We start from the raw sequence: 22,259 nt of genomic DNA on the forward strand, positions 1-22,259 counted from the left end.
AACATTCTTTTTTACATTTATTTTATTTATTTTTGGCTGCGTTGGGTCTTCGTTGCTGCATGTGGGCTTTTTCTAGTTGCAGCGAGCAGGGGCTGCTCTTCATTGCGGTGCGCAGGCTTCTCATTGCAGTGCCTTCTCTTTGTTGTGGAGCACGGGCTCTAGGCACGTGGGCTTCAGTAGTTGTGGCTCGCGGGCTTCAGTAGTTGTGGCTCGCAGGCTCTAGAGCGCAGGCTCAGCAGTTATGGTGCACGGGCTTAGTTGCTCTGTGGCATGTGGGGATCTTCCCCGACCAGAGCTCAAACCTGTGTCCCCTGCACTGTCAGGTGGATTCTTAACCACTGCGCCACCAGGGAAGCCCCTCCAAGAAAACACTTATTCACCTTTCTAAACTCTGGCAAAGAAAAAAAAAAAAGGCCAATCTCAATAGAAACCCACTAGGGGACCTCCCTTCCAGGGGCTGCTTGCCCCCGTGATTAGAATGAGAACCACCGGGTAGAGCCTCACGGGTCTCTGTCTTTGGTACTACTTACATTTACAGCCACTCTAATCATAGGTAAAAAAAAAAAAACATTGGCCTTAAAAAACATGATCAGCCCCGGGTGTGAGCTGGCGGAGGAGAGGCCTGGGACATTTCTGGGGCCTAACTGGACCAGAAGCCAGAAAGTAAGACATTTAGGTCCTAAACCACCTTTGGGGAACTCAAATGCTTGAGGCTAGTCTGGATTCTTTACCAGAAGCTGAGAAGAGTTTGGAAATGCTTCCAGAGGAGGTGATCCTTCATGGGGAGAATGTGTGTTCTGCATCCCTCCTTTCTCTCCCTGATGCTTTTATCCTCAGGTTTAGCCCAGGGTCTGGGTTCCCAGTATCCTGGTGGCAGGGACCTTCATTACAGAAGCACCAGGCACCTACTAGACGTCCATCAGCACAGGCATCAAAGACAGAGTTCATTGATTTTCTTCTCTCAACCAGCTTACAGTCTGGTTGGGAAGTTAAAATTACCAGTCTCTCTAAAGAGGTAATCTTTAAAAGACCCCATAAGATTATCCCAAAGCCAGAGGCATGATTATTTCTCAATAGAATCAGGAAGATTTTCAGAGGGGAAAGCATCTCGTGAAGACCTGCAATGTTTCTGTCGTGGGCAACTGGCACCACCTCCACCTTGGGAGCCCTTTCTGGTCACAGAGTCAGACTGAAATCCTTCCTTCTCACCTCAGTTTTATCTTCACCTTCTCCCCTGGGTGGGGGGGCATGCCCTCACCTAAGGTCCTGGGAAGGAGCGTCACACACGGGCTTTCTTGTGCGCTCACAGCCCTTCCACTCACGTTAGCACCCGACTCTTCAGGTCACCCCTTCCCCAGGGAGCGCTGACTCGTAACCCAGACCCCGTGCACTGAGACGTGACTGATGCCGGAAAAGCAGGCTGGCTCTGCTACAGTCACGAGGCAGCGGTGGTGTCTGGGGGTCGGAAGGTCACGGGTGGGGCTGGTGGGGGGGAAACCCTGAGCGCTGCCCACTGGGCTCACGGCCCCCAGTTCCTCTGATGAGGCCGCTCAGTGTGACCAGACGGGCTTCCTCTTCTGGAGGAAGGCCTTGACCCCCTCCTGGCCATCCGGCAGGCCCAGGTTGTCCACCATGGTCTGGGAGGTGAGGTGGCAGGCGGTCCTGAGGTCCCGAGCCAGCTGCCTGTAGAAGGCAGCTTTGCCCAGCGACAGCACAGGCCGGCCCGGCGAGGCCACCTTCCTCGCCATCCGCGTGGTCTCGTCCTCCGGCACCACCCTGCTCAGCAGCCCGTGCAGCAGGGCCTCCCGCACAGAAAAGGGATCCCCGGTGAAGAGCACCTCCGAGGCCCCCTGTGGGAGGGGACGGGGGCCGTTACTTAGGCACCGGCCATCCTGCGACCCAGCGCCGCCCAGGCCCCACCCGCCCCACTTCACTCTGCAGAGACTGTTTGTACCGTGACGCTCGGCCCAGTTACCTGCTCCTCAAACACCATGTCCCCCATCACACCTGAGGTCTTCCATCCCCAGACTCCTGCCAGGGACGGGATCCAAGAGCACCCAGGAGAGCGGGGGGACCCTCCTCATCTCCTTCAGGTCACGTGTCACCACTCTATTGAAATCACAGCTTACACCCCAGCACCATCCCCCCTTCTGGCTGCATTGTCTTCCTTTGCAGTTTCACCATTTAATATATATTTTACACATTAATTTTGTTTATTGTATTATCTCCTTTGTTGGCACATAAACTTCACTAGGGTCAGAGACTTTTTTTTTTTTTTTTTTTTACTGTTCTGTTTATTTCTGTATTGCCAGCACCAGAAGAGTACCTTGCACATAGTAGGCAGCCTTCAGGATATTTATTGGTGAGTGATTTAAGGAGTGGATGGATGGAGGCAAACACAGTACAGGAGAGGTGATGGCACAGTCCTGCAGAGGCCAGGTCAGAAGGTGACACGGCTTCCACTGGTTCTTTCTCTCCAGCTGTTCAGCCTTGGAGCCCAGCTGCCATGCCGTGAGGAAGCCCAAGCCACACTGAGGCTGTGCTGTGTGTGCCCCTCACCAGCCCAGCCGAGGTCTCAGCTGAGAGGCAGCCTCAACAGCCAGATGTGGGAGCGGGTGGGCCCTCAGACCACTGCCCCCAGCTGTCATGCTCCCCTTTCAAATCTTCCCAGCTGAGGCCATGGACATTGTGGTGCAGAGATAAGCCTTCCTCTCTGAGCCCTGTCCAAGTTGCAGATTCACGAGCTAAACAAATTACTATTGTTTGGAGCCACTGAGTTGAGGGTGGTTTGTTATAGATCATTGGACTAGCTTGTGGTATCATCAGCACTTAGGTCATGGTTTTTCAACCTCAGGGCTATTATATGTTTTGGACCAGATAATTTTTTTGTTGTGTGGGGCTGTCTTGGGCATTGTAGGATGTTTGTGGCATCCCTGGCCTCTATCTACCGGGCCGTAGTACCCCTGTCCCAACTTGTGACGATCAAGGCACTGCCAAACGGCCCCTGGCACCAATATTGCTCCCAGTTTAGAACCACCGATTAAGGTGGTTCTTTGAATCATGAGACTAGATGGTATCATGGAGGGATTGGGCTTTGGTGGAAGAGGAGAGGCCAGAAGGCGGGTACAGATGCCATCATAGGTACAGATGGAGCACACAGTGGACTGGACTGGCCACCAAGGACGAGGCGATGTTGGCCCCATTTTCTCCTCTGCAATTAGGGGAGAGGACTAAATCCCAATGTTGTCCAATTTTGGAAATTTCATGATGACATGTTGGAGGCAGCAGGAGCTACAGAGACTCTTTCATAGTTGAAGAGGAACAGCATTGTCACTGCAAAGCACGTTTGAAGTGCCTGTTTGAATGTGGAGCTAAAAACCGGTGCTGCTGATCCAGGGCTGCTAAGTAAGACGCCTCTGAAGACTCCCAGCGAGTCCCAGTGAAGGGCAGAGGCCGGGGGTCCGACCTGGGGAAGGAGCAAGAGAACATGGGAGTCACCCCCTGCCCCGGGCACTCATGTTCCTGGCCTGCCTTCAGCTTCCTACCTGGTCCTACCTGGTTCATGGCCCTCTCTGGCATCAGTGTCCTTACCTGCCTGGTGGGGTAATGCTATTTAGTACCACATTGATTTATAGGGGTTGTACCCACACAGATTAGATAATAGAGTGGCATTCCCTGAGAAAAAGAAAGCCTATTTTATGGCGAATTAGCATAATCTTTACTTACTGTTTCCCCTGAAACTTCAGATGAGAGAAGAAAATACTTCCTCTCACCCTTTTCTGTAATCAACCCTTGTTAGGGCCCCCCGAACAAGGTGGTGATTTTATACTTCCTCTTCCCAGAGTATCTGTATTAAAAGCAACAGAAAGCACTTGAAGCCAAGGCTGGTCTTCAAGGCTGACCCCTGGTGTCTGATGTCCCCAAGTTCCAATCCCACTTACCAACCACACGAACTTAAGGGGGCAGTTTAACCCTCTGAGTCTGTTTCCTCATCTGAAAAAATGGGAGTAAAGATTCCCATTCTCCTGCAGAATTGTGAAGATTGGAGAAGGCTGTGTAAAACTTATACTACAGTGCAGTGCACCCAGGAGGCCCCGAGTAAATGCAGTGCCTGTTATTAACAGGCTTCTTCCTCCTGTAAATTTGTATGAATCTCCAATGTTGGCTTTAGGTATCAAGGCCCCTGATTATTTAAAGCAGAGGGGTCTCTGGGGTTCCTCAAGGCACGTGTAGGAGAAGAACTGGCTGGTGGCGCGTCAGCATTAGGGCTGCGATTCCGCAGGACCGGAAGGGAAGGACCTGACAGGGGATCACGGGTTAACTTCATCAGCCGGGAGACCTCCGGTGAGTCACTGAGACCCCAGCCCTTCCGTGAGGTGGGCTGTTGAACATATGCCAGTGGTGGCCACAGCGTCACCGTTCACATGCAGATTCTGACGCGGTGGGTCTGGGGGGTGCCTGAGACCCACGGTTCCCAGGCTCTCTGGTGATCTGCACGCGGGCTGGGTAGCAAGGCTTTCACTTAACATCCTCTCCATCTTGCAAGTTCTACTCTGATCTAATCAGACGATTAGGAATTCAGGTCCCGCAGATGCACAAAGTGACTGTGGGTAAACTGGGGGAAGCAAGTGTTCCCGCGGAGACCTGACTGGTTTGGGAAGCCGGGGCTCTGGTCTTTCACGTGCTCCCCCTGCCCGTGGTACCCACTGCTTTAGGGGCTGGGCAAGACCAGCTCTGACTGGGGAGGGAGCAGCTGCACCAGGCAGGTCGTCTATACGTGCAACGAAGATGCATATTTAACTCAAGCCGGGGGAGGAGGACACTTTGCACACGTGGTAAATGATTCACGCCCAGGCTCAGTCTGGCTGGAACCCGAGGGCTCCTCGCCACGGTTTCTGCAGGACAAATGGCGGCGTCCTCCGCACTCTGGGCAGTTCCCTAGGGTGACCAGCAGAGGGCACTGGCGACCCACACCTGCCGCCTCAGCCGTGTTGAAAGGGGCGGAGCTTCCGGACCGGGGCACTTTGCAAAGTCACTTGCTAGTTTTGCTTCCCGGCGGATGTGCACGGGGACACTGGCCTGTCACCCACGCAGGTGGCGGCCCGTGTATGGATGCGTCCCTGTGGGTGCAGCCAAGCACTGACGACAGGCAGGTGTGTTTTGGTCGGTTTTAGATTTTTGTGAATCCCTAATTTTCCTCCTGGGGGGGCCACGCAGGTGAGATTTATGCAACATGGTTCTGAGAACTGGGCTTCCTGGGAATTTAAGGCCTGTTTTTGACAAAAATTTTTTTCCTTCTTTCTTCTCAAAAACGAATTTAAAATTTGACACATATGATCAATTTGTAAGTTTCTGGGACTCAAGTATAAGCCTTGATTTTTAAACTTTGTTTTTAAGATTTTTAAATGAGAATTTATTTTTAATTTTTGTCTGTGTTGGGTCTTCGTTGCTGCGCGCAGGCTTTCTCTAGTTGCGGCGAGCAGGGACTACTCTTCGTTGTGGTGCACGGCTTCTCTTGTTGCGGAGCACGGGCTCTAGAGCGCAGGCTCAGTAGTTATGGTGCACGGGCTTGGTTGCTCCGCGGCATGTGGGATCTTCCCTGACCAGGGCTTGAACGCACTCCCCTGCATTGGCAGGCAGATTCTTAACCACTGTGCCACCAGGGAAGTCCTAAAGTTTGTTTTGAGAAAGAATAGATTCTTATCTGGAAAGTAGGGCTGATTTAAAGGTTTCAAATGCTTTAACATGGAACCTTCCAGAATGTTAGGTGTCGAAGCTGAACAGCAGCAGGTTGGCCAAGCAACCACCTTTAATGTGCAAAAGGCCTGGAGATTTGATTTGCACAATTATAAGATACTTCGTTCATAAGCTCTGACGATAACTTTGTGATGCATTTTAATTTAATGTGCTGGCACCAAGCAGGGACTTAAGAAGTATTTATTGAATTAATATATAACATTTAAGGTAAATGTGTATCCTGGTGGGATCCAGACACCCCCCTGAGTCTGAGGACACTGGAGCAAGCTGTTGTGTTCTGAGGGTCACCTTTTCCAATGTGGAGCCCATGTCCAGCTGGTTTTCATAAGTGTGTTTGTAGGTATCTGTCACCAGAATTTTCTCACAAACACATTTCTATAAAAGCTAATGAGGAGGTGCATGAAAGGCAGGTGTGCTCCCCTGAACCTCTTGGTCCTGCGGCTTGATTTCCCTTGGGGCTCATTTCTTTTGTGCCCCCGGCATATGAACAACTGCTAATTTTCCTAGTTGATGCTAAAATGGTTAATATATTCTAGAAAGCAATTTAGATTCCCTTCTTGCTATGACTCTGGCACCCCATTTAAAAACAGATTTCCAGTTGAGAATGAGGATGTATTTTTCTAGAACAAGGAAACCACCTGTTTCCACTTAAGAGCTGTTCAGTAAACATTCTTTATGACGTTATAGGAAGGAGGAAAGCTTTGTGCAGAAAGTGGACTTCACTCGGGTTAGCAACGACAGAACAACTCTGGCAATGCAGCTCCTCTGGGGCAGATTCGACACACCATGTACAGGACATTCCTGCAACCACTGCAAACCTGACACACTCCGTGTATCAGCTACTTTCAGTCCGTTCTGGAATGAGACAGATTGCTGGCAAACAGGAAGCCAGTGACAAAGTGTCCTAGCCTCTTATACTGGCATATGTCACCATGCTATTATAGCTCATGGGCAACCTTTCCGTGCAACAAAACTGTGTCTGAATTGCATTTCAAATAAGAGTGCAAAAAATGTTCACCTTTATGAAAACAAAGCATATCTAAAAACCTAACCAGCTGTATTGAGGGGTAGGCAAGAATGAAAAGCAGTGATTTACAAACTGACCACCACTTGGATAACCTCCCAACACGAGACATTAGTACATTCAGCCAGCTCTGCTTTGGGCAGAATGTCCTGAATCAAACGGTACTTTCAACAGGAAAGTTCTGGAACTCACCCTCACAGGCACTGGAGGATCACAGCTAGCAAGCGGGTGCAGGGAGTTCAGTGACCTTTCTCGGCACCGCTCTCCCCGAGGCCACCCCGGGGTGGAACAGAAGAGCCCGATGTTCACGCCCGGCGTGGCAAAGGATTTGTCACTCGCCACAGTGATGTCACAGCTGGCAACCAGCTGACACCCGGCGGCAGTGGCCAGGCCGTTCACCATGGCGATGATGGGGACCGGGTGGGTCTGGATCAGCATCATGACCTGAAGAGCAAACACACCTGCTTCGCTTCCATCCAAGAGTGAGGTGCAACAGTAACACTTCGGATTTTGTGTGACTTACTGTTTCCAGAGCCCTTTTCATATGCTATCAGTGTATCAGATTCTATGACAAAAGGGTAGGGGAAGTCACAAAGAGAATAACTTTCATTAAATATTGACGGTGGGCCAGACTGTGTGATTTGGTCTTCCTGAGATCCAGGAGGAAGGAACCAGGACACCAAGGCTCACGGGGGAAGTAACCCCCTAAGGCCACCAGATCCGCGAGGGGGGCTATGGGGTCTGAGCCGCCTCTGTCTGACTCCAGGCCCCTGGTCTGTCCCTAAGCATGACTTCTGTGTGGATGCTGTCCTCTCAGCCGCTCCCCTAGCAGCCCCACTGCAGAAGAGGGCTGACTTTGACCTCTGGGGAACAAGCAGTTCTGTCCCAAAGGTGCCTGCGTGGAGCTCTTGTGTTAAAAGTCTGAAACAGGTGGGAAAGGGCCTGGGAGGTAATTTCCTTAGTAATTACTTCTCCAATTACCACCATGATACTCTCTCAATTCTATTAAGATAGTGGGGAACACCCCGCTGTCATCAAAATAAACAAAATTCCAGGGCTTCCCTGGTGGCGCAGTGGTTGAGAGTCCACCTGCCGATGCAGGGGACACGGGTTCGTGCCCCGGTCTGGGAGGATCCCACATGCCACGGAGCGGCTGGGCCCGTGAGCCATGGCCGCTGAGCCTGCGCGTCCGGAGCCTGTGCTCCGCAACGGGGAGAGGCCACAGCAGTGAGAGGCCCGCGTACCGCAAAATAAATAAATAAATAAAATAAAATAAACAAAATTCCAAAATGCATTGGCACAGAGAGGGGAGCTGGAAACTGGCTCAGGTGAGACCCCTCCCCCGCAAAATCTCCAGAACTTTAACTTAGTTTTGCAGCTTATGAAATAACTTGGCTAATTTCTCCATTTTTTTCCATGACACTCTAAACAGATTGTGTTACTATGGTGACTTCAGTGTATAAATATTTGCCCTTCGACCCCGGCAGGAGGGAGGGGAGGCGGGGACCTGGCCTTGCTTCCCACGCAGCCGCTCCAAGGAAAACGACCTTCACGGATTCCAAGGTTTTGCCTAAGGAACTTACCTTTTGTGTTCATGAACATTTGGTACTTGTCAGCTTTATTATAAAATGACCAATTATATATTTAGGGATATGATATCATATTCCTGACTTTGGGGGTTCGCCTTTTGAGAATCTGGTAAATGCTAATGACCCTCCTCCAGAGGAATGCACATATATGTACCAGCACCCCAAACTGGTGGGTATGGGGGTTCATGCACATACGTGAGGATGGGGAAGGTGAGGGGCAGTGCTGCTTCTCAGTGGTTACAGTAGCAAGCAGGCTGCACAAGAGCGTCTAAGGTCTGGCTGCAGAGACAGAAAAGACTGTTTCAGCTCTGAGTGTCATCCGTCACCTGATCAGCTGAAGGTATGAAGAGTCAGTTGGCTGTGACTTGGGTGGCACAGTCTGTCTCCTGCCTGTCGTCTAGGAAGGGCTGAGATTCCACACAAACTGGTGGGAAATACTTAGGCAATCCAGTAGATCACCAACATTAAAAATATCCTACCCTCGATCTAGGAATTCTAAGAAATAATCTGAAATAGGGCAAAAAGCTGTCTGGACCAAGATGTTCACCAAATCATTACTTTATAATAGTAAAAACTATAAATAATATAAATATACAAAAATAAGTAAGTGGCTATATAAACTAAAATATATTCCAATGCAATGGAATGCTACATTCTCATTACAATGAAATTTTCTGAGAGAAATATCAGCATGGTGGTCTGCAGTGAGGGTGCTGGGGGCTGACACCCCGGCTATCACTTACTTTCTGCCTATCCCTCAGTCTTCACATCTGTAAAATGGGTATAATTATAGTAACAACCTTACAGAACAGGAAGATTACGTAAATTAACATGTCTAAAGTTCTCAAAATATCACCTGGCACATAGTAAGCATTCAATGCTATGATGATATTATACAATTATACTGTATAATCACACCCATGTATGATCATTCAAACAAATAGGTACACATGGGAAAGGATGAAAAAGAAATACAGCAAAATATTAATTACAGTTCTCTCTGGGTGGTATGATCATGGGTGTAGTATCAGTAATTTATTTTTCTTCCTTTTATTCTTCTAGATTTTCCAAATTTTCTATAAGAAGTATCTATTACTTTTTTTTTGTGGTACGCGGGCCTCTCACTATTGTGGCCTCTCCCGTTGCAGAGTACAGGCTCCGGACGCGCAGGCTCAGCGGCCATGGCTCACGGGCCCAGCTGCTCCGCAGCATGTGGGATCCTCCCGGACCAGGGCACGAACCCGTGTCCCCTGCATCAGCAGGAGGACTGTCAACCACTGCGCCACCAGGGAAGCCCTATTTATTTATTTATTTTTGACTGTGTTGGGTCTTCATTGCTGCGCATGGGCTTTCTCTAGTTGCGGCGAGCAGGGGCTACTCTTCATTGCAGTGCGCAGGCTTCTCACTGCGGTGGCTTCTCGTTGCAGGGCACGGGCTCTAGGCGCACGGGCTTCAGTAGTTGTGGCACATGTGCTTAGTAGTTGTGCCTCGTGGGCCCTAGGGCACAGGCTCAGTAGTTGTGGCGCACGCACTTAGTTATTCCGCAGCATGTGAGTTCTTCCCCGACCAGGGCTTGAACCCGTGTCCCCTTCATTGGCAGGCAGCTTCTTAACCACTGTGCCACCGGGGAAGTCCCTCATTCTTTTTTGAATCTGATATTTCCACTGCTGTGTGTCAACTTGGATCCTCAGTAAATAGCCTCTGTGCCATTGTTTTCTGGGAAACCACTTTGATGACTGAATTTATTTCACTACGTTATTAAGAATAACCATTTTCTTTGGAATGCCACTTCAGTTTTGCTGCCATCTTCAGGTGGCTGTGATAGCTGTTGTTTGGTTTCTCATAAACATGTTCTCTCCCAAGTACGAAAGTGATTGGTAGCTGATATGCTTATAGCCCCAGAAACCGTATTTTGGGGGTGGTGGAGAGAGACTGCTGATAAGCCTTCCAATAAAATAATGAGTGTGCTCGCTCTAACAAACCTAAAAAGCTGCCATCCCGTCGGTGACATATGCTTAAATTAAATTCTAAGGCCTAAGGCAAAATTGTGTAAAAAGATGCCAGTCCTCAAATGCCCTTGATTTGTCGTGTGTCCCATTCATCCTTTGGCCCAAGTGCCGTCAGAGGGCTCTGAATTGCGAGTTCACTCTTCAACCCCGGGTCACCAGGCTTCTGTGCCTGCCACTCCACTAAAGCTGTTGCTGCCAAGACTCTCCCGATTGCCAGAACCAAACCCGGTGGCCGCTGTGGTCCTGCCTGCCGTCTGGAAACATGTCCCTCCTCCCCCGTTCTCCTGGTGCTTCTCTTGCTGCTCCTCCTCTACTTCTGTGACGGGCTCCTAGCCTTCTTCTCAGCCCCAAATGCCACGACCCTCAGAGTCCCCTCTTTTGCCCTCTTCTTGTTCCATACACTCCTCCCGGGCAACTTCACCGTGGCCTTGGCATCAGCTACCACCTCTGTGCTGACCACACCCAGTCTTTGCCCCACTTCAAACCTTTCTCTGAGCTCCAGACCCACAAGTTCACCGGCCTGCTTCTTGGACTCCTCCACCGAGGCGCCCCTTGGGCATCTTCCCCCAGTGACCTAAGCGGCTCCTCCCCCTTCGCTTATCTCAGAAAGCCATCCTGGATTGCCCAATGGCTCCGTTCCTCATTCCACAGGATATCAAACCCAGTGGATAATACCTCCTCAGAATCTCATCCGTCTGAATTCCCCCAGTGGCTACCTTGGTTCAGAACATGGGATGTCTTGCACCTGGAGCTTTAACACCACCCCTCTTGAGAGAGGATCTCTTTAAGAGTGAGGTCACCACCAGGGCAGGTGATAAAAGTGTAAACTTTCCGGGGCTTCCCGGGTGGCGCAGTGGTTAAGAATCTGCCTGCCAATGCAGGGGACATGGGTTCGAGCCCTGGTCCGGGAAGATCCCACATGCTGCGGAGCAACAAAGCCCGTGCACCACAACTACTGAGCCTGTGCTCTAGAGCCCGCGAGCCACAGCTACTGAGCCACAACTTCAGTGCCACAACTACTGAAGCCTGCACACCTAGAGCCCATGCTCCGCAACAAGAGAAGCCACCGCAATGAGAAGACCGTGCACCACAACGAAGAGTAGCCCCCACTCGCCGCAACTAGAGAAAGCCCATGCGCAGCAACGAAGACCCAACGCAGCCAAAAAATAAATTTATTTTAAAAAAGTGTAAACTTTCCATTCATGGGGCAAGAGATGGTCCCTGTAGATGCCGCAGTGAGCTGTCAGAAGGCCATCCTATCGGCGTAAACCACCAGAAGGTCCAGGAGGCAAGACACTGCCAGAGTCCCACACAGGGGAGACACTCAACATGTATCTGTTGACTGAATTCATGACCAAAAAGAGCATTTCTGTTTTTCACGGCCAGTTCCACCAACTGCTGTGGATTTTCACCTCGTCTGGTTTTTTGGCATCTCTTTTAAACTAAGTGGCAAGTACCCTGAGATGGCACAGCAAGAGTGAGGACGCGTTTGGAGGCGGATGGGCCTTTCCCTGACTCCTGGCAACCCTAGCTCCTGGCCATGTGAGCTCGAACAGGCTGTTACCTCTCTGAACCCTGTCAAGTGAGGATAACGTCATCTACCTAGTGGGCTGTAGTAAGGGCTGCGATAAGGAGTGTGTAGTGCCGAGCACAGGACCCAACTCTGAGCTGGCCCTCACTACACGGCAGTACTGTCACCGAGAGAAGCAGCTTTGAAAAGGGACACTTGAGTGAGTTGCTCCAGATCACCCACTTAGTGCCTGACATCGTTCTGCTTTAGCGCTGGCCTCCGGGCTTCCTTGCTACTAAACCATTCCCAGCATGTATGAGAGATTGTTCCCACCATCCCCCCTTCTGATTCATGTTTAACTCTGGAGAATCAGTGAGATCTTCTGTTGCCTGGCTGACGTGCCAAATGGGCCAGATTTGCAAAAACAGAAGTGCCCTTGAAAATGCGTAAGAAGGGCCCCTGCCCGGGCCCTCTTCTAGCTGTGCCCCTCCAGGTGAGCAAGGAGTCCACTGGGAAGGTGGGATGTGCCCACCTGGAAATCACCACCCTCTTCCACACCCCGCCCCCGTCACCTGAAACCCTGGAATTCCCTGGCTCTGCAGTGGGCAGCGTTAGGCCCAGAGGGTGGCTGTGAGCAGTTGTCTGTAGGGGGTGAAGGATTAGACAGATTGTGGGCATGCTGCACGGGGTGTCTGCAGACCTGGGTGCCAAGCCCCTGGCAGAGCAGCAGGAGGGAGGGGTGGAGAGGTGAGGCAGGCAGCACAGGGTGGGAAGAACAGAACAGAGCTGCAGGCTCTCCCCTGCTTTGGGGGAGTTCCTAGGAGCCTGGGGATTGTAAATTCCAACACAGCCTTCCAGGTCTTATGACGGCCTACTTGTGAGGGGAGGAGAAGAAAACATATTTCCCAGCTTGATTTGTAAGGTCTGAATACTCAGACATGCCACCTAGGCCTCCCTCTGCACTCTTGCCCTGGCCTGGCAAACGTCAGAGTGAGGCCTGGATGGGGCTGGGGCCTTCTGCCTTTATCACGCCACCGTCCACTTTCAAGTTTGTGCCCCGGTATGTTTTTGTAAAAGGGTTTTAGGCTTCTTGAGCCAAAGGGCAGAGCTCAGTACCCTGTGTCCTTCAGCCTGTTTATTTGCCTGCCCTCACGTGGGCACTTCTGGATGACGGCCAAGGAGCAGCTCGGCTATGCCTGACCTCGCCTCGGAGCCAGGTCAAGTTTGTGAGGCACAGAAGCCTCTACTGAAGGGCTCTCTCAAAGGTACAGCAGCGGTGGAGCCTCCCACAAGGCTGCCCACGCTGAGCCCAACTGCACTGTCGACTTGGCCTGGGTTTAGAGGCAGTGCTGGAGCCCTCCCAGGTAGCCCCACTTAAATCCTCCGTGTGCGTCCTTCAGGGTCACGAAGGCCACTGGGCCCAGGCAAGGGACGTCTGTAAACGCAGCATCTGCGGATTCCCTCCACGTCGGACTTCTCCGCCGGACCGATCCGTTGTGATGGATAAACTGGGCTCCGTGGCGGGCGGAGCTGACCACTGACGGAGCCTCGCTGTACTCCGCGTGGGGTAGCGCGGCCGGCGGCCCGGCCTCCTCCGCCCCTCTCTCTTCCCGGGTCCCGCCGGCCACCCTCCCTGGGAACAGCCCCGCACGCCCGCGGGCCGCTGACCTGATGCCGTCCCGCTGCCGCGTGCTGGTGGGTCGCGACCCCGGCTCCGGCCGCCCGACCCCGGCCGGTCCCCCGCTGCGGAAGCCGGCGGTGAGCGGAGGCCACGGGCCGCGCCGGAGCCAGCCCGACCCCTTCGCCCCCAAGGCCTGCAGGCCCGCGGCGGCGGCCATGGCGGCCAGAGACGCGCCGGGGTCGGACGCCACTGAGCTGGATGCCAAGGACCGCGGGCTGTGGGCGCTCCGAGGGGCGCGGGAGCGAGCCGGGCCGCTGCGCTTCGACTGCTCTGGGCAGCGGGCAAAACCGAGTCGGGGATCGCAGGCCCAGGCTTCGACCGGACTCTTCTCCCAGGCCGGACCCAGCCCCCGCCGCCTCGTTCCCGGGTCCCTGCCGCCCCGCCCCACCGCCCGGGCCCCCCAGTCTTCCGGCCCTGCCCCGACGCTCCGCCCCCCGTAACCCCTCCCCTGGCGCCCCGCCCACCCTTGCTCCACCCTGAGCCCCGCCCCCGATATCCCTACACCGCCTCTGATCCCTCCCCCCGCGCCGCCCCGCCCCCGGGATCCGCCACAGCGGATTGGGTCCTTTGCGCCCTTTCTGGGAGGAGTTGAGGGCTTGGTTCTGGGGTGAAAGACTCTAAACCTGCAGGCGCGCTCTGAGGGTTTTTTCCCTTGCAAGGCCAGATGAAAGGGTTTAAAGGAGGCGAGGAGCGGTGTAGCTTGCTCCTTTTTGTTACAACACCAAGAACATAGTGGTTTGCCTAGATGAGGAGAAAAATGAAGTGTCGGCAGGTAGCGAATGATGTGAGCTAGGGACGCCACCTTTTTACAAATTGCTTTATCCTTCCCATCCTATCCCAGGCCTCGCACGTGATCCCAGGTCACTACTTGAGCTGTATCCCACTCAGGTATTGGCTTTTGAATGCTTTGTGTCTTCTCTTATCGAGAACCCGTGGGATCTACGTTTATATCTTGCGTTTTCCCAGTGCACCAAGGAGGGAAAGGGAGGCCCTTTTCAGGATCTAAGTGGCTGGCACGAGACAGGGCACATCCTGCGGCTGAGAGCTGAAGTGTGATGAGAATATCCTCATTGTCATTTGCTGGTTAACTGCTTCCTGTATTCGTTAACTTCCTAAAGTCTGGAGATTTGCAGGATACTTGGAAGGAAGGGTCTGGGCCCTCAAGGATCTTCCAGTCTGTAGGGTTGACACCATGCCCAGGACCCTCCTCGGGCTTTCACACTGAGAAATTTTGCAAGGATAACAATTATACGAAGGCATCCACAGGCGGGGCCGTTGAGGTTGCACAGTGGCTTAAAATAGTCACACAGTGGATTCCTTTGAGTGAGGCCCCCTTTAATTCTCAGCTTCATAATTGGACAGATCACTTATGTACAGAATAATATTTTGAAATATCAATTGGCATCTCTACCAACACCACCATTCACTCCATTTCCTTGGTCCTTGTTCCATTCAGGCAGTTGGGGCAGAACCCTGAGACACACAGGGGCAATTCCTGGCTTTGAATTTGTAAAAGCCCAGCCTTGGGATTGGGAAGGACACCATGCAGACATGATAGATCTGGGGAGCAGCTGATGAATAGGAACAAGGCCTCTAACCTGAGGCCAGATTAAGGTCCCCCAGGTTTGAGGGCAAGGATAGGGCAAGTAGGACTTCAGGAAAAGCCAGAAGAGAGTGGGATTCGGGAAAAAGCGTGTGCCAAAGCCTCCTGGAGGAGAAGTGGGAATAGTGGGAATAGTGGGAAGGATTGCCCCTTTCCTTGGTAGAACTCCAGGTCACTCCTGAGACTCTGGGTGGCACGGAATGTCTGGGCAGATGGACCTAAATACCTCATAGAATTTCCCATGGTCCAGTGCGGTGCTGTGACAACAAACTTGTCCCTGTCCTCTGAGAGGGGATTGGAAACAGCTGAGAGAGGTCTGGACCTGAGGAGGCCCTGAGGTGGGGAACAGAGATGACTCAGCAGGTATGGACTGACAAGTTGAAGGCAAGGTGGGGACGAGGACATCTCGGGTGGATGCTGTCACCTGTACCCTTCTGGTAGACTGGAATATGCTGAGGTGACAAAAACAACTACAACAAAAACAAGTCTGTGTGCCCCAAACAACCAAGCCTCATTTCTCACTCACTCTACTGTTCTACTGCAGATCAGCTGAAAACTCTGTGCTGAGTCAGCCCTGTCTTTGCCTTGGGACCCAGTGGAGCAGCCTCTATCTGGAAAGTTGCCAGTCTCTGGGGCAGAGGGTAAAGAAAGGATGGGAGAGGACTTCCCTGGTGGCACAGTGGTTAAGAATCCACCTGCCAATGCAGGGGACATGGGTTTGAGCCCTGGTCTGGGAAGATCCCACATGCTATGGAGCAACTAAGCCCACGTGCCACAACTACTGAAGCCCGTGTGCCTAGAGCCTGTGCTCCACAGCAAGAGAAGCCACAGCAATGAGAAGCCCGCGCACCACAACAAAGAGTAGCCCTTGCTCGCCGCAATTAGAGAAGGCCTGCGTGCGGCAACGAAGACCCAGTGCAGCCAAAAATAGATAAATAAATAAATACATTTATAAAATTAAAAAAAAAAAGGAATGGTTGGGAGAAGCATGAACTGGCACTTGGTCTCATGATTCATTTGCCAAAGCAAGTCACACCACCACAGTTACCTTCAGATGTGCAGGAAAGTACAACCCTCCCATGTGTTTGGAAGAAGCAAGTCTTTCTGAGCAATGATTGCTTAATGATGACCACAACTGCCCAAGCACAGAGCCTTGGTGTTATAAATGAACAGATGCTTATTACTCAGGGATCGGGAATAGAATTCCAAATTGGCTTAGTTTCTGCCACCAGGCAGAATGGAGATTTGAAATAGAAATAAGCTGAGAAATAAAAGGAAGTTAAATCCTTAGAACACTCGAGTTTGCACACTGGGATTTGTGTCCATCCTCCCAGTCACGCCAAGTGCTGCAGAAGAGACAGGACATGTTCCCTGAGGCTGTGAGTCATGCAGGATCAAAAACTCTGACCAAAGTGATCACCATCATTGACGGTGGCCAAAGTCCACCACTGGAGGACCTTTTCCACCTTCTTACCAAGATGAAGTGTCATTGGCAGGACGGGAGCTTTGACTGGGAAGAGATAGAGAGACTGCTCCCTCCCAGCATAGGAGCTGGGGTAGAGGAGAGACCTGGACTAGAGGGTTGTTTGTTTTTGTTTTTTTTGTTTTTTTTGCGGTACGCGGGCCTCTCACTGCTGCGGCCTCTCCCGTTGCGGAGCACAGGCTCCGGACGCGCAGGCTCAGCGGCCATGGCTCACGGGCCCAGCCGCTCCGCGGCATGTGGGATCTTCCCGGACCGGAGCACGAACCCGTGTCCCCTGTATCAGCAGGCGGACTCTCAACCACTGCGCCACCAGGGAAGCCCAAGCAGAGAGTTTTGAGAGAAGGAATGAGGAGGGCACTCGGAGCGTGAACGTCACAGATGAAAATGGAAGGTTTCAGGGACAACTTCCACCTGCTTCTAAACTTTATTTAATGGGGAACTATACTCAATATTTTGTAATAACCTACAAGGGAAAAGAATCTGAAAAAGAATAGGTACATATGTGTATGACGGAATCACTTTGCCATACACCAGAAACTAACACAGCATTGTAAATCAACTATACTTCAATTTTTTTAAAAAAGCACTTTGAAAATTGTAAAAAAATTTTTAAATTTAATAACAGTTGCTCTTTATGAAGACCCCCACTCTGTGGCAGTGCCTGCACTTAGCGCATTACTTATGCCAGCTCAGGATAACTTGTGAGACAGGTACCATTAACCTAGTTCAGAGAGGCTTCGCCAGCCCCACTAGCGCTCAGCACAGCAGTTACAAAGTTGGGACTGGGTGCTGGGGGTCACCTGAAGGATGGGCTGCGATGGAGGTTTCCATGCTCATCTAAATTCCTACACTTGCTCTCCCATCCCTTTCATGTCTCCTTCCTCCCCTCATATCTTTCTGTGCCTCTAGCCCTGGTTTGAGAGTGGAGAAACACACAAAGACGGAAGTGGAGATGGACAGCCATCGTGTTATCCAGGCGGGAGTCGATATCGCTTGCTGAAACGCTCATCCATCCTTAAGCAGTGCGAGAGTCTTTTCATTCGGGCTGTTTCTCCAGGCCTCCTCTGCGTCTCATTAATTTTTGGTAGAGGCTGCTTGTCTTTCTTCTCTCTTGTTCAGTGCCCTTCTAATCTATTTTTCCACGTAAGCCCCGACACAATTTGATTTCCAGGTTGCTAGCAGGCTTCTCTCTGGCTTTGATTTATGTGCGCCTTCCCTGGGCCTCATGTCTTTGCCATATGGATGTGTCTTCGCTACCTTTTCTCAGTTTCTTTAAAGACCCACCGATGCTTGGCAGGACGTTGCAGAAATAATGCAGAATTAAAGACAGTTCTAGGGAGCCTGGCATCTCAGGCTTGATGTTGGAATGAAGGAAGCTTTAGAACTCCTCAGGGTGCAGAGAAAGAAAAGTGAAGGACAGATTTTCAGCTGCTTATGGAGCAGCTTTTGAACTTCTTTTTATTATTGATTTCGGGCCCTTCGAAGACAGGCACGTAATGACACGGTTCAGAGTACAATGTGAAAGATCTGGGGGCTTAGTTTCGGCAGAGATTCCTCTGGCATCCGGCTGATTATCCTGTTCTAGCTTTCCACCCTCATTCTCCCCACGTCTTTCCCTTCTCCCCACCACCGCCACCCCCAGAAAAGTCATAGGAGGATCAAGAACACACCAGAACGTTTCAGACGTTCATTGTTTTACACAGCTGCAGATGCTGTTCAATGCCCCAGTTTTGTTTTGTATTTTATTTATAATCCACCAGTCATTATCCAAATGCCTTTTTTTTTTTTTTTCGGTACACAGGCCTCTCACTGTTGTGGCCTCTCCCGTTGCGGAGCACAGGCTCCGGACGCACAGGCTCAGTGGCCATGGCTCACAGGCCCAGCCGCTCCGCGGCACGTGGGATCTTCCCGGACCGGGGCACGGACCCACATCCCCTGCATCGGCAGGCGGACTCTCAACCACCGTGCCACCAGGGAAGCACAGGGGGCTACTCTTTGTTGCAGTGTGCGGGCTTCTCATTGCGGTGGCTTCTCTTGGTGCAGAGCATGGGGTCTAGGCACGCGGGCTTCAGTAGTTGTGGCACACAGGCTTCAGCAGTTGTGGCCTACAGGCTCTAGAGCGCAGGCTTAGTAGTTGTGGTGCACAGGCTTAGTTGCTCCGCAGCATGTGGGATCTTCCCAGGCCAGGGCTCGAACCCGTGTCCCCTGCATTGGCAGGCAGATTCTTAACCACTGCGCCACCAGGGAAGTCACGAGGTCAGTACTTTAAAAAGAAAGGAAAAGCAATGGGCATCCTGGCATGGAACAGGTTAACCTTCAGCCAAATGGAACATTCCACCATGCAGTGTGGTCTACTGCCGGAATATTCCAGATAGCCTCAGCAGGTGGGAGTTAAGGGAGTGTTGGAGGGGAGGAAGGAACGAGGGGGGTTTGCTTGACCAGAAGTGGGAGGTGATTTCCTACTTGGTTGCTGGGAAGGAGGGAGGGGGAAGGTTTAGCTCTTGTAGTTACTAGATTACTAATTGATGACCTCAGCCAGTGACCTCTGAGCCTTGTTCCCTCATCTGTAAAATGGGGGGAATAATTTAAATAATTTGCATAATCCATTCCTTGAGCACGTCACGTGCCAGGTATCGCTCTAGACACTGGGGAGACAGCAGTGCTCACAACTATGTCTTTACTCACAGAGGGCTTGGGTTCTAGGGAGGGAAGTGGCAAATAGATTCGTGGGAAGTGTGTCGGATGGTGATGGACACCCTGGAGAAGGCTAAAGCAAAGGGAGGGGTGTTATTCCATTTTAAGGGTGGGGTGGGTCAGGGCATGTTTGATAAGATGGTGTTGGAGCAGAGAACCGGAAGTGTAGGGAAAGCCCAGCGGGGTGCTGGGGCAGGAGGGCTTCCAGGTGGTGGCTGCAGGAGCAGAGTGTGGGTAGGAGAGGTGGCGGGGCCAGCTGATACTGGCCTTTTATTTAGGTGGCAGCAAACTCTTGGCTTTTTCACGCTGAGCAAGGTCCCCACCCACAGGAGGTTTAAGCAGGGGAGTGAGTGGCAGGATGTGACTTGCCCCCCACCCCCAAATAAGGGCATCATCTCCATCTCTCCCATTCCCCAAGTGAGACAGCTTGGTCAGAGGTTAGAGAATCACAGTCTATCATGAACCCACAGCTTCTGGCCTCTTTCTCACTCCTTCCTGGACGTTTCCAACTGGGTATCACCCTTGCTTCCCAAAGCTGATAGGCCCCAGTCCAAACTCATGCTCTGCCCTCACTCGATCACACTTCTTCCTTTTGTTCCTACGCAGACCCAAAGCTTTCATGTCTCCTTGAAGGCCTGGAGTGCCTCCTTGCTTGTTCCCTAGACTGAGGGTTCCCCACCCCAAACTACATCCTGACCACCTTTCCCTCTCGTGGTTCGCTCCTATACCCCCATTAAGACAATTGCAATGGCCTCTGAATGTGGCCTCCCTGCCTCTAGCCTTTCCCCTTGAAATCCATCCTGGAGGCAGATTAGCCTTCCTGGAGCCCTTCTCTCCATCCCCATTGACACCTGCCTCAGTGCATTCCCCACTGTCTCACCTGGCAATTGCAGAAGCCTCGCAACTGGTATCTCTGACCTGCCCATACCCCCTCCTAGTGCATTCTTCACACTGGACCCAAGTGATGTTTATCAGCTGTATGTGTGGTCACATTCCCCCCAACTCTCCTTGGCACTTAAAGTGCAGGCTCACTGCCGTGACCTGTAAGGCCAGGATGGACGAGTGTCCATTCCCTCTATGCCATCTCTGGCCACCTGCCTCCCTTGCCCCTGTCTTTCAACCACATCAGCCTTTTTTCCAGCCTCTTGAGCTCAGCAAAATCATTTTTTCTTTAGAGCCGTCACACAAGCATGGAAGGTTCATTTCCTGAAGCTTCACCTAGCCGTCACCCACCTCTCCTTCAGTTCTAAGGTCATTGTCTCAAAGGGCACGTCTCTGACCCCCAAACTCAGTGAAGTCCCCAGCCCCTCGTTATTCTTTATAGGACCCTGTTCTTCATCTGCCTTATCATCACCTTTAATCAGGTATTTATATGTATGAATTCTTCTTTATCACCTCTCCCCTCTATAAGCTCTGTGAGAGCTGGGCCTGTGTGTGTTTTTCCCAACGCCATGTGCCAGGCACAGACAGGCACGCTTATAGCTGTTGTACAAGACCGTTGAGTAGATCAAGGAATAAACGAGCGTCCCTTCTCTGGCTCCACTATATCACCCAGGGAAGTCCAAGTTTGCTGGACCTTAATTCCCATCCTTACTCTTCACACATCCGTACTCCAGGAATGCAAAACTCCTTGCTCTTCTTCCCACAGGTCCTGCCCTTTTCTGCCTTGATGGTTTTATTATGCCACTACTTAAAATATTTCGTAAACGAAGGAATGAAGGACTGGTCCTAAATCATACCCAGTCTTCAAGGCCCGTATCAAATGGGCCGTACCTGCCATGAAGCGTAAACGATAGCCCCAGCTGGAATTAATTTCGCCCGCTGTCTGGCTTTCATAGCACTTTCTCTGTAACCACTGAAGGCATTTGTCACGTTTTACCTCTTTTTTTCACGTTTCTTTCTGCGTGTCTGATTTTCTCTACGAAACCACGAGTTTCTTGAGGGCACGATCCATGTTCTCATCACCTCTGTATATGCCACCGCGCGATGCTTCAGCGTAAGTGAGGTAAAAAAATTATCACGGGTTATTGATTCAAAGTGATTACAATGTTTCAAAGCACTTAAATGGTAGTTCCCTCTAGAGACACATGGAGGCGCCCTAACCAAGCGAAACGACACGGACTGCTCTAGGTGGATTCGTTTCTAAACTATTTTATATTTAAATATTTATTTGAAATTGAAGTATTGTTGATTTACAAGGTTGTGTTAATTTCTGCTGTAGAGCAAAGTGATTCAGTTATACATATATATACATTCTTTTTTAAAAAATATTCTTTTCCATTATGGTTTATCACAAGATATTGAATATAGTTCCCTGTGCTAGACAGCAGGACCTTGTTTATCCATCCTGTATATAATAGTTTGCATCTGCTAATCCCAAACTCCCAATCCACCCCTCCCCCACCCCCCCACCTCTTGATAACCACAAGTCTGTTCTCTATATCTATGAGTCTGCATTTCCAAACTATTTTAAAGATGATGGGGTCCCTTCTGAATTCTGTCTCACTGATCATCATATTGACCAACTGTGGATGACAGGAAAGAAATGTAAGAGATGATTTAGCGGGTAAAGCAAGAGAGTTAATAAATTAAAAACAAAGATTGCATCTGGTCAGAGAGACAAGGCGAAACGCCACGCCTGCTTTCTCTGAATGAGGGGCCCTGTGATCGCAGACTATGGATATAATATTGATATCATGGGCCTCCAAATAAAGAAAGGCTGGGGGCTGTGTCATGGAACGAATTGTGCCCTCTCAAAATTCATATGTTAAAGACCTAACCCCCAATGGGGGTGGTATTTGGAAATGGGGACTTTGGAGGTGCTTAGGTTTACGTGAGGTCATGAGGGAGGGGCCCCATGGTGGGATTAGTGTTCTTATAAGAAGAGAGACCAGAGCTCTCTCTCTGCC

General features: G+C 51.2%; 1 protein-coding gene across 1 annotated transcript; it reads right to left on the minus strand.

Moving 5' to 3' along the window:
* Nucleotides 1-1,550: 1,550 nt before the first annotated feature.
* Nucleotides 1,551-13,727, minus strand: ECHDC3 (enoyl-CoA hydratase domain containing 3; the record flags this gene model as incomplete). Its single annotated transcript, XM_079699054.1, is given in 4 exon segments — nucleotides 1,551-1,850; nucleotides 7,029-7,057; nucleotides 7,060-7,225; nucleotides 13,377-13,727. Coding segments are annotated over 4 exon segments (846 nt in total).
* Between the last annotated feature and the right edge of the window lie 8,532 nt (nucleotides 13,728-22,259).

Source organism: Hyperoodon ampullatus, assembly GCF_949752795.1.
Source record: "Hyperoodon ampullatus genome assembly, chromosome: 3".
NCBI classification, from domain to species: domain Eukaryota; kingdom Metazoa; phylum Chordata; class Mammalia; order Artiodactyla; family Ziphiidae; genus Hyperoodon; species Hyperoodon ampullatus.